The sequence below is a fragment of the Mustela erminea genome, chromosome 6, assembly GCF_009829155.1.
Source record: "Mustela erminea isolate mMusErm1 chromosome 6, mMusErm1.Pri, whole genome shotgun sequence".
NCBI lineage: Eukaryota > Metazoa > Chordata > Mammalia > Carnivora > Mustelidae > Mustela > Mustela erminea.
The window spans coordinates 92,002,884-92,022,656 of NC_045619.1; the positions used below are offsets into that span (position 1 = coordinate 92,002,884).

The following is a 19,773-nucleotide window of genomic DNA, read 5'->3' on the forward strand; positions in this document are numbered from 1 at the left end:
CTATAAAAGAAGAAAGAACCCAAGAGTGTCATAGAACATAAATTTATGGAGACAATCTATAGAAAGAAGGACTTCACAGGTAACACAATGTCAATAAAAACATATCTCTCAATAATCACTCTCAGTGTGAACAGCCTAAACACTCCCATAAAACACCACGGGGTTGCAGATTGGATAAAACAACAGTACCTGTCCATATATTGTCTACAAGAGACACATTTTGAACCTAAAGGTACATCCAGACTGAAAGTGAAGGGATGGAGAAGCATCTTTCATGCCAATGGGCCTCTAAAGAAGGCTGGGGTAGTGATTCTCATATCAGATAAATTAGATTTTAAACTAAAGACTGTAGTCAGAGATACAGAAGGACACTACATCATTCTTAAAGAGTCTATCCACCAAGAAGATCTAACAATTGTAACTATTTATGCCCCTAATATGGGAGCAGCCAACTACATAAGACAACTGTTAATCAAGATAAAGAGTCATATTGATGTGAATACATTAATAGTAGGAGATTTTTTTAAAGATTTTATTTATTTATTTGAGAAAGAGATCACAAGTAGGCAGAGAGAGGCAGAGAGAGAGGAAGAGAAGCAGACTTTCTGCCTAGCAGAGAGCCCAATGTGGGGCTCAATTCCAGGACCCAGGGATCATGACCTGAGCTGAAGGCAGAGGCTTTAACCCACTGAGCCACCCAGGTGCCCCAATAGTAGGGGATCTTAAGACACCACTCTCAGTAATGGACAGATCATCCAAGCAGAAAATCTATAAATAAACAAGATCATTGAATGACACATTGGACCAGATGGACCTCATAAATATATACAGAACATTACACCCTGAAACACAGAATACTCATTCTTCTTTTTTTTCAGTCTTTTTTTTTAATTTCTTTTCAGCATAACAGTATTCATTGTTTTTGCACCACACCCAGTGTTCCATGCAATCCGTGCCCTCTATAATACCCACAACCTGGTTCCCCCAACCTCCCATCACCTGCCCCTTCAAAACCCTCAGATTGTTTTTCAGAGTCCATAGTCTCTCATGGTTCACCTCCCCTTCCAATTTCCCTCAACTCCCTTCTCCTCTCCATCTCCCCTTTTCCTCCATGTTATTTGTTATGCTCCACAAATAAGTGAAATCATATGATAACTGACTCTCTCTGCTTGACTTATTTCACTCAGCATCGTCTCTTCCAGTCCTGTCCATGTTGCTACAAAAGTTGGGTATCCATCCTTTCTGATGGAGGCATAATACTCCATAGTGTATATGGACCACATCTTCCTTATCCATTCATCCGTTGAAGGGCATCTTGGTTCTTTCCACAGTTTGGTGACCGTAGCCATTGCTGCTATGAATGTTGGGGTACAGGTGGCCCTTCTTTTCACTACATCTGTATCTTTGGGGTAAATACCCAATAGTGCAATTGCAGGGTCATAAGGAAGCTCTATTTTTAATTTCTTGAGGAATCTCCACACTGTTCTCTAAAGTGGCTGCACCAACTTGCATTCGCACTAACAGTGGAAGAGGGTTCCCCTTTCTCCACATCCTCTCCAACACATGTTGTTTCCTGTCTTGTTAATTTTGGCCATTCTAACTGGTGTAAGGTGGTATCTTAATGTGGTTTTAATTTAAATCTCCCTGATGGCTAGTGATGATGAACATTTTTTCATGCATCTGATAGTCATTTGTATGTCTTTTTTTTTTTAATCAAACAAAAAGAGACTTTATTCGAGAATGGTCAAGAGGAAAAGAAGGTCCTTATTGTAATGATAAAGAGGTCAAACCATCAGTAAGATATTACAATTGTAAACATTTGTGCACCCAACATCAGAGCACCTAAATATATAAAGCAATTATTAACAGAACAAAAGAAGAAATATATAGCAATACAATAACAGTTGGAAACTTTAATACCTATTCTAAGCTCTAATAGTGGAAAGACCATCCAAACAGAACTGATAAGAAAACAGTAGATTTGAACAATACTACAGACCTTGCAAGACCTAATAGACATATGCATTACATTCCATCCAACAACAGTGAATACACAATTTTTCTTATTTCTTTTCAGCATAACAGTATTCATTGTTTTTGCACCACACCCAGTGCTCCATGCAATACGTGCCCTCCCTAATACCCACCACCTTGTTCCCCCAACCTCCCAGCCCCCATCCCTTCAAGACCCTCAGGTTGATTTTCAGAGTCCATAGTCTCTCATGGTTCACCTCCCCTTCCAATTTCCCTCAACTCCCTTCTCCTCTCCATCTCCCCTTTTCCTCCATGTTATTTGTTATGCTCCACAAATAAGTGAAACCATATGATAATTGACTCTCTCTGCTTGACTTATTTCACTCAGCATCATCTCTTCCAGTCCCCTGCATGTTGCTACAAAAGTTGGGTATTCATCCTTTCTGATGGAGGCACAATACTCCAGAGTGTATATGGACCACATCTTCCTTATCCATTTGTCCATTGAAGGGCATCTTGGTTCTTTCCACAGTTTGGCGACCGTGGCCATTGCTGCTATAAACGTTGGGGTACAGATGGCCCTTCTTTTCACGACATCTGTATCTTTGGGGTAAATACCCAGGAGTGCAATTGCAGGGTCATAGGGAAGCTCTATTTTTAATTTCTTGAGGAATCTCCACACTGTTCTCCAAAGCACATTCTTCTTGAGCGCACATGGAACTTTCTCCAGAATAGACCACATACTGGGTCACAAATCAGGACTCAACTGATACCAAAAGATTGAGATTATTCCCTGCATATTCTCAGACCACAATGCTTTGAAACTGGAACTCAACCACAAGAAAAAATTTGGAAGGAATTCAAACACCTGGAAGCTAAAGACCACCTTGCTTAAGAATGTTTGGATCAACCAAGGAATCAAAGAAGAACTTAAACAATTCATGGAAACCAAAGAGAATGATGACACTTCAGTCCAAAACCTATGGGATACAGCAAAGATGGTCCTAAGGGGGAAATACATAGCCATCCACGCCTCCCTCAAAGAAATTGAAAAATCCAGAATACACCAGCTCTCTTTACACCTTAAAGAACTGGAGAATCAACAACAAATTAAGCCAACTCCACACACAAGAAGGGAAATAATGAAGATTAGAGCAGAGATCAATGAGATAGAAACTAGAGATACAGTAGGATGCATCAACAAAACTAGAAGCTGGTTTTCTTGAAAGAATCAATAAGATCAATAAACCACTGGTCAAACTAATCCAAAAGACAATAGAGAGGACCCCAATTAATAAAATTATGAATGAAAAGGAAGAGATCACATACTGTTTATTTTGAGACACAATAGACAAGCCCGAAATGAAGACTGCTTTACATCCTGAAAATCAGTGTAGCTATCCCCTTGAGAAGGGAAGACACTTCAAAACAGATTGCATTGCAAGGAGGGGAAAGCAGTAACATGTCCAGAACAGTTTTGACATGAAAAACTAATGACTAATGAACATTAGAGACAACTTAAGTAGAGCTGACTGAGTTTCAGATTATGAGGAGATATAATCAGTTGCAGAGGAGTAAAGAAATGCCCATTTCATAATACTGGATCCTTCAGCATTCTTTATTAGATGTTCTTCCAAACTTTCTTTAATGCCTGTCAAAACTTGCCATTGTCAGTGGCTTCAATTTCCACCCATATTCTGATAATATACCTTTTAATTTGAGTTCTCAGTATGCTGTTCTACTATTTCTATAAATGAAATACCAATATTTTCACAATGTCACAAAAAGACTGCTTTACTTATTTCTCAGGGGTTCAACAAATCTCTGTCTAAATAAATAAATAAAATCTTTTTTTAAAAGACCATTTGGTTATATCTTTGTTTATGTAATGATTTTTCATACATGTTTTAATAAGTTCTGATTAGAAGAGGCAAGGATGACTATAGAATTTTCTTCAAATCCACATGATTATTGTGAGGCAGGATTAACAAAACAGAGTTGAAGGTGAAGGGAGCTTATTTTTCCAGCATTCTTAACCTCTTGAAAAGAGAAAATACTTTGAAAGAGGTAGTGTTACAAGAAGGGAAAAACAGTGACATGAATGGAATAGATTCAACACACAAGACTAATGACTAATGTATACCTGATAAGACTAAAAAGAGTTGACTGAAATATAGATTAGGAAGACACAGAAGTTCCAGAAAAGTTAGAAGTATCTATCTGCATAATGCTGGGTCCATCACAATTTTTCCTTAGATTCTCTTCTAAATTTCCTTTATTGTTCCTCTATATTGAGAACTAAAATTCCTCAAAGTTGAGAACTACACAATTTCCTCATTCAATTTCCACCTATATGCTGAATTGATATACCATTTGTAATATATGGTTTCATATTGATATAGGATAAGTTGTTTCTTGTTTTAATTTAAACTCCCAATATGAAAATCTAATATTTCTCTGAAAGAGATGCAAGTCTTTTAAGGGTATCATGGAAAGACTGTTTTACTTGTTTATTTCTCAGGGTATAAATGAAAGGGTTCAACAAAGGGGCAACAGATATAGTGAGCAGAGAAACTGCCTTATTAATGGCCACTTCATCCTTGGCTGAAGGCTTGACATACATAAATATGCAGCTGCCATACGTGATGGAAACCACAATCATGTGGGAAGAACAGGTGGAAAAGGCTTTTTTCCTCTGCTGGACAGAGGGTAATCTTAGAATTGTCCTAATGATGTATATATATGACAGAACTATACACACAAGGGTCATTATGAAGGTCAAAACAGCACAGACTATAACCAGCTGCTCTATAGGCCAAGTATCTGAACATGAATTCTTCAGTAATGGAGAAGCATCACAATAAAAATGGTCAATAACAGAGTCACAGAATTCCAGATGGAGACTCAAACCAAGGAGTGGAAGGATAATCAATAAGGCGGATATCCAACAACTGAGGATGAGATTCCTGCAGACTCTGTTGTCCATGATGGTCACATAATACAGGGGTTTGCAGATAGCCACGTAGCGATCGTAAGACATCACAGCCAAAAGGAAAAATTCTGTAGCTCCAAAGAGGACAATAAAAAAGATTTGGCTGAAGCAAGCCTTGATGGTGATGGTTCTGTCCCCACTTGAAATGACATATAGGTATGGGGGGACACAGGCGGTTGTGAATGAGATTTCTAAGAAAGAGAAATTTTGAAGAAAAAAATACATAGCTGTTTTTAAATGAGAATCCACCAAGATGAGAGAAATTATGGTCAGATTCCCAATTACGCTTAACATATATGAGATAAACAGAAAGATAAAAATAAAAATCTCTAGCTGTGGGTCATTTGTCAAACCCAGTAAGATGAACGTTGTTACTGCTGAATGGTTTCTCATCATTGGCTTCACACCACTGCCCAATCTTCACATAAAAGTCACAGAAATTGGATCTGAGGAGCAATGTCAAAATATGACAGGATGAATAGTGACTATAAACAAAAATTAAACCTAGTCACATGCTGTGCCTTGTATAACTGCAAAACAGGTCTTTCATGAGGTGATGACCTTAGTCCCACTGAATGTACCACAATGAAACAAACACAGTTTGTCGAGTTTGTCATCTATTACATGAACTACCTTGGACAAGTCCTTTAACCAATCTGTGCTCCCAATTTCCTCCTCTGTAAGATGGGGTAATGATAATACTACATCTTAAAGTTACTATGAAGTTTAAATAAGATAAACTAAGTACATGCTTATGATAGTATGAAGGAAATAATAAGTACTGTACAGATATTTTTTTTTTTATTTTCTGAAGCCAGTCTCTGATCACCTCAAGAAGACATTTAGCTCTTCACATAGCAGCTCTCCTTATCTGTTTTTCACATCATTAATTTCTTCCCCTTTTCTAGATTAGTATCAACCACACACAAATGTGCTCTGGTATGCTCTTATATAATTTCTTTAATTCCTTCCCATTAGGGAATGACACTTCCACCATACACTTTTAATAGTTTCATACAGTTGTCATATTGTTTTGCCTTTTGTAAACTTTCTAATATGAATACTCAAAACAAAATCAATTTAAGTCAATGATGACAAGAAGGAGGACATAAAACTGAAAGCTGAACTGGAAAAAATCAACCAATTTTCATCTCAAATGAATACCATAACCATACCAGTGGGGAAAAGAAAGGACTAGTGCAAGTTCTGATGAACACATTATCTAACTATATCCTCTCAGTCTTGGTCTGATAGGAGGATAAAAAGTAATGTGAACAAATCCTGAACTCTTTTTAGTACACTTGTTTTTTCAAGGAGTATGGATGAAACTATGCTGAAACTATTTTCGATTTATTATAGGACTGAGTAATGAGAACATGTTGATTGTCAGAGATTTTTATAAGGAATTAGAAAGATATCAATATGGATTGGGGAAAGATAAGAAAGAATCCTAAATGGTTGTAGTAGAATGGGAAGTTTCAGCATAAATTTATAATTCTGAAAACATGTATATAAAGATATATATGCATTTTATATATGCTCATGTCTATGAGTGCATGTTTATTTGTATACTGTATTATATATATATATGCTTGCTTGTATTTTTTAGCCCACTAAAATTGCTAAGTAAAAAGATAACCAAATAGCACTGAGCTCACTCTAGAGCCCCAAGATGAATGAACAGAGGTCCCCTTAAAAAAATGGCTGATCCAGGACTGAAATAAAATAGGTACAGGTGAACATGCAACATCTTCTATGCCAAAAGTAAGGAAATTCTCGGACAATGGGGTTTGCAACAAGGTCCACTGAAACCAGCTTGAAGGAGGTCCCACTGGCAAAATGTGTGACAATTTGAGCACCATAATTAGTAAGCACAGAAATTAATTATAAGCATTGAAAACTAAGAATTCATGAGACCAAACATATACACAGGCAATGGATCAAGTATAAGTTGATAGGAAGGGAGAACTCTTGTTCATAGTAGAATGCCAAGGACCAGCCCACATATGTGGAGCAAGACCTTGAGTTGGAAATCAGACATTGGCAATCACTACAGCAAAGACCAAATCAGGCAAAAACCATTGAGAGATACAAAACTGGGGAAATTTTAGTTGAGGAATAGAAAACTTGTGTGTTCTTTAAGTGTATTCATATAGACTGCTTGTTAGCTATAAAAAAAAAAGTAATGACCATATAATTGGACAATTTGACCTGGTGATCATATGTATCACCCTGAAAATAACCATACTATCTATATAGTACTCTGAGAATGAGAAACCTGAATTGAATGAGGAAAAAACATCAAGGAAACCCAAACTGAAGAAGTTCTATTGAAAAAGGAAGTGGAAACAAACTATATTCTTCAAAAATGTGCACCTCAAAAAAATAACAAAATATACAGGCTGTGGAAATATTCCAAAGAAGGTTAAAGAATCATAACTATTAAATAAAATGACTGACCTAGTTTAGGTACTGTTTAGAAGGGAGAAAAATTCAATTAAAAATGTTCCCTATGACCCTGCCATTGCACTACTGGGTATTTACCCCAAAGATGCAGATGTAGTGAAAAGAAGGGCCATCTGTACCCCAATGTTTATAGCAGCAATGGTCATGGTCACCAAACTGTGGAAAGAACCAAGATGCCCTTCAACGGACGAATGGATAAGGAAGATGTGGTCCATATACACTATAGTGTATTATGCCTCCATCAGAAAGGACAAATACCCAACTTTTGTAGCAACATGGACGGGACTGGAAGAGATGATGCTGAGTGAAATAAGTCAAGCACAGAGAGTCAATTATCATATGGTTTCACGTATTTGTGGAGCATAACAAATAACATGGAGGACATGGGGAGAAAAAGAAAAGAAGGGCGTTGGGGGAAATTGGAAGGGAAGGTGAACCATGAGAGACTGTGGACTCTGAAAAACAATCTGAGGGTTTTGAAGGGGCAAGAGGTGGGAGGTCAGGGTGCCAGGTGGTGGGTATTGTAGAGGGCATGGGTTGCATGGAGCACTGGGTGTGGTGCAAAAATAATGAATACTGTTATGCTTAAAATAAAAAAATACTAAAAAAAAAGTTGATGTAAAAAAAAATATACATTTACCTTAATGAGCACTGAGTAATATATGGAATTGGTGAATAACTATACTGTATATCTGAAATTAATGTAACACTGTATATTAACATATATTGAAATTAAAACTTAAAATTTTTTAAAAATAAAAAAGAGAAACTTTCAGCTAATCCATACAATTGTGAGAAATAATAAATTACTTTTTTTAAGCAACTAAAAAAAAAGGATGTTACTGGTCAGTAACAAAGTATGGACGGCAAATTTAATAAAATTATTGATTTGGTGTTAAATTCACTGAAGTCAAGAACATTGCTGTGGACTTGCAAGTAAAAATCTCTATTAAGACATACACACTGGGGAGGAGTCAAGATGGCGGAGAAGTAGCAGGCTGAGACTGCTTCAGCTAGCCGGAGATCAGCTAGATAGCTTATCTAAAGATTGCAAACACCTGAAAATCCATCGGCAGATCGAAGAGAAGAAGAACAGCAATTCTGGAAACAGAAAAACAACCACTTTCTGAAAGGTAGGACCGGCGGAGAAGTGAATCCAAAGCGACGGGAAGATAGACCCCGGGGGGAGGGGCCGGCTTCCGGCAAGCGGCGGAGCAACGGCGCACAAAATCAGGACTTTTAAAAGTCTGTTCCGCTGAGGGACATCGCTCCAGAGGCTAAACCGGGGCAAAGCCCACGCGGGTTCAGCGTGGCCTCAGGTCCCGCAGGGTCACAGAAGGACCAGGGGTGTCTGAGTGTCGCAGAGCTTGCGGGTATTGGAACGGGAAAGCCGGCTACAGAGACAGAGCCGACAGTAAGCTCACAGCTCGGTGTTACCTTGAACGGGTCGCAGGCTCAGAGAGCTCGGAGCGCGGCCGGAGGTCAGGCAGACGGGGGTAACTGGGCGCTGTTCTCTGAGGGCGCACTGAGGAGTGCGGCCCTGGGCTCTCGGCTCCTCCGGGCCGGAGACCAGGAGGCCGCCATTTGTATTCCCGTCCTCCGGAACTCTACGGAAAGCGCTCAGGGAACAAAAGCTCCTGAAAGCAAACCCGAGCGGATTACTCACCCCGGCCCCGGGTAAGGGCGGTGTAATTCCGCCTGGGGCAAAGACACTTGAGAATCACTACACCAGGCCCCTCCCCGAGAAGATCAACAAGAAATCCAGCTGAGACCAAGTTCACCTACCAAGGAGTGCGGTTTCAATACCAAGGAGAGCAGCAGAATTCCAGAGGAGGAGAAAGCCAAGCACGGAACTCATGGCTTTTTCCCTGTGATTTTTTTTTTTTAGTCTTGCAGTTAATTTAATTTTTTTCTTTTTCATTTTTTTTTTTTTTCTCGCCTTCGGGTAAAAATTTTTTTTTTTTAACTGTTACCTTTTTCTTTTTTAACGATTTTTTACTAGTTTATCTAATATATATATTTTTTCTTTTTTACATTTTTCTTAGGTGTTTTCCTTTTTTTTTAATTCTTTTCTTTTCTTTTCTTTTTTCTTTTTTCTTTTTTTTCTTTCTTCCTTCTTGAACCTCTTTTTATCCCCTTTCTCCCCCCTCACGATTTTGGATCTCTTCTAATTTGGTTAAAGCATTTTTTCCTGGGGTTGTTGCCACCCTTTTAGTATTTTACTTGCCCCTTCATATACTCTTATCTGGACAAAAGGACAAGACGGAAAAATTCAACACAAAAAAAAAGAACAAGAGGCAGTACCGAAGGCTAGGGACCTAATCAATACAGACATTGGTAATATGTCAGATCTAGAGTTCAGAATGACAATTCTCAAGGTTCTAGCCGGGCTCGAAAAAGGCATGGAAGATATTAGAGAAACCCTCTCGAGAGATATAAAAGCCCTTTCTGGAGAAATAAAAGAACTAAAATCTAACCAAGTTGAAATCAAAAAAGCTATTAATGAAGTGCAATCAAAAATGGAGGCTCTCACTGCTAGGATAAATGAGGCAGAAGAAAGAATTAGTGATATAGAAGACCAAATGACAGAGAATAAAGAAGCTGAGCAAAAGAGGGACAAACAGCTACTGGACCACGAGAGGAGAATTCGAGAGATAAGTGACACCATAAGACGAAACAACATTAGAATAATTGGGATTCCAGAAGAAGAAGAAAGAGAGAGGGGAGCAGAAGGTATACTGGAGAGAATTATTGGGGAGAATTTCCCCAATATGGCAAAGGGAACGAGCATCAAAATTCAGGAGGTTCAGAGAACGCCCCTCAAAATCAATAGGAATAGGCCCACACCCCGTCACCTAATAGTAAAATTTACAAGTCTCAGTGACAAAGAGAAAATCCTGAAAGCAGCCCGGGAAAAGAAGTCTGTAACATACAATGGTAAAAATATTAGATTGGCAGCTGACTTATCCACAGAGACCTGGCAGGCCAGAAAGAGCTGGCATGATATTTTCAGAGCACTAAACGAGAAAAACATGCAGCCAAGAATACTATATCCAGCTAGGCTATCATTGAAAATAGAAGGAGAGATTAAAAGCTTCCAGGACAAACAAAAACTGAAAGAATTTGCAAATACCAAACCAGCTCTACAGGAAATCTTGAAAGGGGTCCTCTAAGCAAAGAGAGAGCCTACAAGTGGTAGATCAGAAAGGAACAGAGACCATATACAGTAACAGTCACCTTACAGGCAATACAATGGCACTAAATTCATATCTCTCAATAGTTACCCTGAATATGAATGGGCTAAATGCCCCTGTCAAAAGACACAGGGTATCAGAATGGATAAAAAAACAAAACCCATCTATATGTTGCCTCCAAGAAACTCATTTTAAGCCCGAAGACACCTCCAGATTTAAAGTGAGGGGGTGGAAAAGAATTTACCATGCTAATGGACATCAGAAGAAAGCAGGAGTGGCAATCCTTATATCAGATCAATTAGATTTTAAGCCAAAGACTATAATAAGAGATGAGGAAGGACACTATATCATACTCAAAGGGTCTGTCCAACAAGAAGATTTAACAATTTTAAATATCTATGCCCCCAACGTGGGAGCAGCCAACTATATAAATCAATTAGTAACAAAATCAAAGAAACACATCAACAATAATACAATAATAGTAGGGGACTTTAACACTCCCCTCACTGAAATGGACAGATCATCCAAACAAAAGATCAGCAAGGAAATAAAGGCCTTAAACGACACACTGGACCAGATGGACATCACAGATATATTCAGAATATTTCATCCCAAGCAACAGAATACACATTCTTCTCTAGTGCACATGGAACATTCTCCAGAATAGATCACATCCTCGGTCCTAAATCAGGACTCAACCGGTATCAAAAGATTGGGATCATTCCCTGCATATTTTCAGACCACAATGCTCTAAAGCTAGAACTCAACCACAAAAGGAAGTTTGGAAAGAACCCAAATACATGGAGACTAAACAGCATCCTTCTAAAGAATGAATGGGTCAACCGGGAAATTAAAGAAGAATTGAAAAAAATCATGGAAACAAATGATAATGAAAATACAACGGTTCAAAATCTGTGGGACACAACAAAGGCAGTCCTGAGAGGAAAATATATAGCGGTACAAGCCTTTCTCAAGAAACAAGAAAGGTCTCAGGTACACAACCTAACCCTACACCTAAAGGAGCTGGAGAAAGAACAAGAAAGAAACCCTAAGCCCAGCAGGAGAAGAGAAATCATAAAGATCAGAGCAGAAATCAATGAAATAGAAACCAAAAAAACAATAGAACAAATCAACGAAACTAGGAGCTGGTTCTTTGAAAGAATTAATAAAATTGATAAACCCCTGGCCCGACTCATCAAAAAGAAAAGAGAAAGGACCCAAATAAATAAAATCATGAATGAAAGAGGAGAGATCACAACTAACACCAAAGAAATACAAACTATTATAAGAACATACTATGAGCAACTCTACGCCAATAAATTTGACAATCTGGAAGAAATGGATGCATTCCTAGAAACATATAAACTACCACAACTGAACCAGGAAGAAATAGAAAGCCTGAACAGACCCATAACCAGTAAGGAGATTGAAACAGTCATTAAAAATCTCCAAACAAACAAAAGCCCAGGGCCAGACGGCTTCCCGGGGGAATTCTACCAAACATTTAAAGAAGAACTAATTCCTATTCTCCTGAAACTGTTCCAAAAAATAGAAATGGAAGGAAAACTTCCAAACTCATTTTATGAGGCCAGCATCACCTTGATCCTAAAACCAGACAAGGATCCCACCAAAAAAGAGAGCTATAGACCGATATCCTTGATGAACACAGATGCGAAAATACTCAACAAAATACTAGCCAATAGGATTCAACAGTACATTAAAAAGATTATTCACCACGACCAAGTGGGATTTATTCCAGGGCTGCAAGGTTGGTTCAACATCCGCAAATCAGTCAATGTGATACAACACATCAATAAAAGAAAGAACAAGAACCATATGATACTCTCAATAGATGCTGAAAAAGCATTTGACAAAGTACAGCATCCCTTCCTGATCAAAACTCTTCAAAGTGTAGGGATAGAGGGCACATACCTCAATATCATCAAAGCCATCTATGAAAAACCCACCGCAAATATCATTCTCAATGGAGAAAAACTGAAAGCTTTTCCGCTAAGGTCAGGAACATGGCAGGGATGTCCATTATCACCACTGCTATTCAACATAGTACTAGAGGTCCTAGCCTCAGCAATCAGACAACAAAAGGAAATTAAAGGCATCCAAATCGGCAAAGAAGAGTCAAATTATCACTCTTCGCAGATGATATGATACTATATGTGGAAAACCCAAAAGACTCCACTCCAAAACTGCTAGAACTTATACAGAAATTCAGTAAAGTGTCAGGATATAAAATCAATGCACAGAAATCAGTTGCATTTCTCTACACCAACAGCAAGACAGAAGAAAGAGAAATTAAGGAGTCAATCCCATTTACAATTGCACCCAAAACCATAAGATACCTAGGAATAAACCTAACCAAAGAGACACAGAATCTATACTCAGAAAACTATAAAGTACTCATGAAAGAAATTGAGGAAGACACAAAGAAATGGAAAAATGTTCCATGCTCCTGGATTGGAAGAATAAATATTGTGAAAATGTCTATGCTACCTAAAGCAATCTACACATTTAATGCAATTCCTATCAAAGTACCATCCATCTTTTTCAAAGAAATGGAACAAATAATGCTAAAATTTATATGGAACCAGAAAAGAACTCGAATAGCCAAAGGGATATTGAAAAAGAAAGCCAACGTTGGTGGCATCACAATTCCGGACTTCAAGCTCTATTACAAAGCTGTCGTCATCAAGACAGCATGGTACTGGCACAAAAACAGACACATAGATCAATGGAACAGAATAGAGAGCCCAGAAATAGACCCTCAACTCTATGGTCAACTAATCTTCGACAAAGCAGGAAAGAATGTCCAATGGCAAAAAGACAGCCTCTTCAATAAATGGTGCTGGGAAAATTGGACAGCCACATGCAGAAAAATGAAATTGGACCATTTCCTTACACCACACACAAAAATAGACTCAAAATGGATGAAGGACCTCAATGTGCGAAAGGAATCCATCAAAATCCTTGAGGAGAACACCGGCAGCAACCTCTTTGACCTCAACCGCAGCAACATCTTCCTAGGAACAACGCAAAAGGCAAGGGAAGCAAGGGCAAAAATGAACTATTGGGATTTCATCAAGATCAAAAGCTTTTGCACAGCAAAGGAAACAGTTAACAAAATCAAAAGACAACTGACAGAATGGGAGAAGATATTTGCAAACGACATATCAGATAAAGGACTAGTGTCCAGAATCTATAAAGAACTTAGCAAACTCAACACCCAAAGAACAAATAATCCAATCAAGAAATGGGCAGAGGACATGAACAGACATTTCTGCAAAGAAGACATCCAGATGGCCAACAGACACATGAAAAAGTGCTCCATATCACTCGGCATCAGGGAAATACAAATCAAAACCACAATGAGATATCACCTCACACCAGTCAGAATGGCTAAAATCAACAAGTCAGGAAATGACAGATGCTGGCGAGGATGCGGAGAAAGGGGAACCCTCCTACACTGTTGGTGGGAATGCAAGCTGGTGCAGCCACTCTGGAAAACAGCATGGAGGTTCCTCAAAATGTTGAAAATAGAACTGCCCTATGACCCAGCAATTGCACTATTGGGTATTTACCCTAAGGATACAAACGTAGTGATCCAAAGGGGCACATGCACCCGAATGTTTATAGCAGCAATGTCCACAATAGCCAAACTATGGAAAGAACCTAGATGTCCATCAACAGATGAATGGATCAAGAAGATATGGTATATATACACCATGGAATACTATGCAGCCATCAAAAGAAATGAAATCTTGCCATTTGCGACAACATGGATGGAACTAGAGCGTATCATGCTTAGCGAAATAAGTCAAGCAGAGAAAGACAACTATCATATGATCTCCCTGATATGAGGAAGTGGTGATGCAACATGGGGGCTTAAGTGGGTAGGAGAAGAATCAATGAAACAAGATGGGATTGGGAGGGAGACAAACCATAAGTGACTTTTAATCTCACAAAACAAACTGAGGGTTGCTGGGGGGAGGGGGTTTGGGAGAAGGGGGTGGGATTATGGACATTGGGGAGGGTATGTGCTTTGGTGAGTGCTGTGAAGTGTGTAAACCTGGTGATTCATAGACCTGTACCCCTGGGGATAGAGTATTATGCCTCCATCAGAAAGGATGAATACCCAACTTTTGTAGCAACATGGACGGGACTGGAAGAGATTATGCTGAGTGAAATAATTCAAGCAGAGAGAGTCAATTATCATATGGTTTCACTTATTTGTGGAGCATAACAAATAGCATGGAGGACATGGGGACTTAGAGTGGAGAAGGGAGTTGGGGGAAATTGGAAGCGGAGGTGAACCATGAGAGACTATGGACTCTGAAAAACAATCTGAGGGTCTTGAAGGGACGGGGGGTGGGTGGGTTGGGGTACCAGGTGGTGGGTATTATAGAGGGCACGGATTGCATGGAGCACGGGGTGTGGTGCAAAAATAATGAATACTGTTATGCTGGAAATAAAAAAAAAAATTGGGAAAAAAAAAAAAGACATACACACTGCATTATGTAAGGATACAGTAGTTAAGGGCCATGATATCTGTATTTTAACCACAAATGTGTCATAAAAACTGTTATGAAGAGAGACAGACAGCAAATAATAAAGTAAGTAGAATAAAATATCAACATTATGTGCATTGGATACTGATGTGTTTTGTACTATTCTTAATTGCACAATCTTTCTATAAACTTGAAATAATTTCAAAAATAAAATGTTAAATTTAAAGATAAGTCTTCATACTGTCTATTCACTATCACCTGAAAGAGAGGGAAAGCTAAATACACACACACAGAGTTGACCCTTGAAAAACGCAGAGGTTAGAAGCACCAACACCCTGCACTGTCAAAAATCTGTGTATGACTTTTGTCTTTCCAAAAATTTAACTACTGATAACCTACTGTTGATCAGAAGACTTGCCAATAAGAAGCCTTACATGTAACTATCAATTGACACATACTTTGCATATTGTAAGTATTATATATTGTACTTTTATAGTAAAGTAAGCTAGAGAAAAATGTTAAAGAAAATCATAAGGAAGATAAAATACAATTATAGTACTCTACTGTGTTTATTAAAGAAGAAAAAATATATCCACATAAGTGGACCCACACAGTTCAAATCTGTGTAGGGGCAACTGCTGCATCTTTTTACAATGAAATACATTTTTTTTTAGATCTTTCGGGTTTTTATTTATTTTTTTATTTATTTTCAGCATAACAGTATTCATTATTTTTGCACCACAACCAGTGCTCCATGCAATCCGTGCCCTCTATAATACCCACTACCTGGAAGATGTGGTCCATATACACTATGGAGTATTATGCCTCCATCAGAAAGGATGAATACCCAACTTTTGTAGCAACATGGACGGGACTGAAAGAGATTATGCTGAGTGAAATAAGTCAAGCAGAGAGAGTCAATCATCATATGATTTCACTTATTTGTGGAGCATAACAAATAGCATGGAGGACATGGGGAGTTAGAGAGAAGAAGGGAGTTTGGGGAAATTGGAAGGGGAGGTGAACCATGAGAGACTATGAAATACACTTCTAATTTAACAAAAGCTCACCAGCACAGTATACTAGACAAAAATCCCACATGTCTCTCTGAACTGAATTCTCTGTTTACCCTCTTTCCCCCTCTCAACTACTCTTTCATTCATGACAGCTGGAGGAACTTTTTTTAAATACTCATTAGTCCATGTCCCTCCCTAACTTAAAATGCAACAATAGCTTCTTATTATCCATAGAACAAAGCTTATGCCATAGCCTACTAGTCACCTCCCATCCCCACTGTCTTTGGCCACATCCTGGTTATCTGGCTTTCTGTCTGATCCTCAGGGCAGACCTCCTTTGGCTTCTACACATGCTGAACCATCTGCCTACATTGTTCTCCTGTCGGCACACTCCTGGAATCATGTTGTCACTGTGGGTTCAATTCAAATGTCATCTACTTCTAGGACTGACCCCTGACCACCAAATTTGGTGAGACTCCTCCCATCTGTTCACTCTAATATACACCAGTCTTTTTAGGTTTCTTCCTAATAATCAACACTTTCCAAAATTATCTGTCTTCCCCTCCCTTAAAACTAACTGTAAGTCCCACTTGGGAAAGGAATTTAAACATCTTATATTCTCGTTTATACCCAGCACTAAATATAGTGTCTGTCACAGAGTTTTGCATGACAAATTTTGATGAATTTACCCTTTCACAACCAGAATCATTTAAACATATATATTAAATATAAATAAAGAAATGAATCTCTACAGTGGATTTTTCACTTTAGTGAAAAGGATGAGGATGTATTTTAGAGAACATGGGCAAAAGAGTGCTCTTCATGAGATGCTTTTTGCCAACATCTATTTAATTATATTTTTAATGGATTGGTCATATCCACTCTGAAGAAGGAAAAATGACCATATGTTCCAGAATTTTCCTCTATATTATTGATGTTCTCCTTCTTAATACAATTTATACGTACATCAGTATATCTATCAATGTGGTAAGAAGACCAAAGGCCAACTACACAATCACTCAGGGTCTGGGCAAGAGCAACATAATTGTGGTTCTGAAATGCCTAATTGAATACATGGTCTATCCAGCCCTTTGCTACCTTCGATCAATGTTCTAGGTCTCTGCTATTTAACACAGTAGCCATTAGCCACATATGAATTATTTTTTTAAGTGTCCAAGTGGCCTGAATACTTTACTTTTTTTTACTAGTTTCAGAAGTAGAATTTAGTGATTTATCACTTGCATATAACACCCAGTGCTCACTTCAAGTGTCCTCCTTAATGCCCATTACCCAATTATCCATTTTCCCCCACCCACCTCCCCTCCAGCAACACTGTTTCCTAGAGTTCAGCGTCTCTTGTGGTTTGCCTCCCTCTCAATTTTCATCTTATTTTATTTTTCCTTCCCTTCCCCATGTTCATCTGTTTTGTTTCTTAAATTCCACATATGGCTGAAATCATATGGTGCTTGTCTTTCTCTGACTAACAAATTTTGCTTAGCATAATACCCTCTAGTTCTGTCCACATCATTGCAAATGGCAAGATTTCATTCTTTTTGATTAGCCACATGTGATTTATTATCTGAACACTGAAAGTGTGGCTTGTCTCACTCTCTCCTTCAGCCATCCAAGACGCCAAAAGGAAAGAAAACAAGGGGAAAAAGTTGGCCCTGGCCCCTGCTGTCATGAAGAAACAGGAGGCCAAGAGGTGGTCATCCCTTGTTTGAGAAAAGGGCAAAGAATTTGGGCATCAGAAAGGACATCTAGCCCAAAAGGAACTTTACCTGCTTTGTCAAATGCCTCTGCTATATCCAACTGCAGCAGCAAAGGGCTATTCTCTATAAACATCTAAAAGTACCTTCTGTGATTAACCAATTCGCCCAGGTCTTGGACCACCAAACAGCAACTCAACTGCTTAAGCTGGCCCACAAATACAGAGACAAAGCAAGAGAAGAAGTAGAAATGGTTTGCTCAGCTGAGAAGAAAGCTGCCTGCAAAGGAGATGTCCCCAGTAAGAGGCCACCTGTCTGCAAGCTGTCACCACCTTGGTGGAAAACAAGAAGGCTCAGATGGTAATGATTATATATACCTGGATCCTACTGAGCTGGTTGTCTTCCTGCCCACCCTGTGTCATTAGATGGGGGTTCCCTACTGCATTATCAAGGGGAAGGCCAGGCTGGTGCATCTGGTCCACAGAAGACCTGCACCACTGTCACCTTCATACAGGTTAACTCAGAAGACAAAGGAGCTCTGGCTAAGCAGGTGGAAGCTATCAGGACCAATGACTGACAGATAAGATGAAATCCACTGTCACTGGGGAGGAAACATCCTGGGTCAAAAGTCCATGGCTCACATTGCCAGTTGGAAAAGACAAAGGCTAAAGAACTGGCCACTAAACTGGACTGAGTGGATGCTGTTGAATTTCCTGTACTTAAGAGTGATAAAAGGTCATCTTTCAAAACAAAAAATGTGACTGGTTTGGATGAGATATGCAGCAACTATAAAATACATATAATATTTAGAAGACTTGATAATACATATAATATTTAGAAGACTTAATATTAAATATCTCAATAATTTTATTATGGATAGTCACTGAAATGATAATATGCTGGATATATTGAGATAGAGAAATATATAACTTAAAAAAATCTTGCTTGTTTCTACCACTTTTGTAAATGGTACTATTGGAAAATTCTGAATTGCAAATGTGGCTTACATTGTATTTTTATTGGCTAAAGTTGTTATAATATTTCATGTCTTCTCCCATTAGAAAATTCAAAAAGCATCCCCATAAGACCCAATTAGTTTGGTGTCTAAATAGCTTCCTCTGACTTTTTTATTATTCCCAACAAATGTATGTTTCGTGCATCAAGGATATGAAGCTCACTTTACTTTTGTGAAATGAGTGAATAGTATCAGTTTCCACTAAGAAAAGTTCCCCAGTATAATACCAAGGTTGCAGATATTACAAAAAAGAGGGGTGGGGAGAGATATTAACCTGGGTTTATGAGACAGATCAATGATTAGTGACACTGGTGCTAAAATAGAAGGAGATTTTTCTAATTGTATCTTTCCCATTGATAATTGAGATAAATGGAATAGATATGTAGACAGACACTTGATAGAAGAAATAGAGACAAAGTGAGGGTTCCATAGACACCTGGAGACTTGTTTCTGTGTGCCAATCAAACCACTATACCTGCGAAGCTATCAATTTAATTATAGATTAAATGAGTCCGCCCATGTTGTCAATTTGATGAAGGTTCATTTGCTCTATAAAAAAATCTCAAAAATTGTCTTAATATCAAAAATAAAGTTTGAAAGAAGTATTTGAGGAAAAGTTGACTGGCTCAGTCAGTAGAGCATGCCACTCTTGATCTCAGGGTCGTGAGTTCAAGCTCCATATTGGGTGTGGAAACTGCTTTTAAAAATGTTCAAAAAAGGGGGGCTCCTGGATGGCTCTGATGGTTAGGCATCTGCCTTTGGCTCATGAACAGCTCAGGGCATGATCTCTAGGTCCTGGGATCGGGCTCCCAGCTCAGCAGGGAGCCTGTTTCTCCCTCTGCCTCATCACCCACTTGTGTTCTCTTTCTTTCTCAAATGAATAAATA

General features: G+C 38.6%; 1 protein-coding gene and 1 pseudogene across 1 annotated transcript; one reads left to right on the forward strand and one right to left on the reverse strand.

Moving 5' to 3' along the window:
• Window positions 1-4,420: 4,420 nt before the first annotated feature.
• On the reverse strand, window positions 4,421-5,359 carry LOC116593589 (olfactory receptor 6C2-like). Its single transcript, XM_032347872.1, has one exon. It carries the CDS (start codon window positions 5,357-5,359, stop codon window positions 4,421-4,423), a length of 939 nt encoding a protein of 312 aa, XP_032203763.1.
• Window positions 5,360-6,749: 1,390 nt separating this feature from the next.
• LOC116593590 lies at window positions 6,750-18,565 on the forward strand (annotated as a pseudogene).
• The last annotated feature ends 1,208 nt before the right edge of the window (window positions 18,566-19,773 follow it).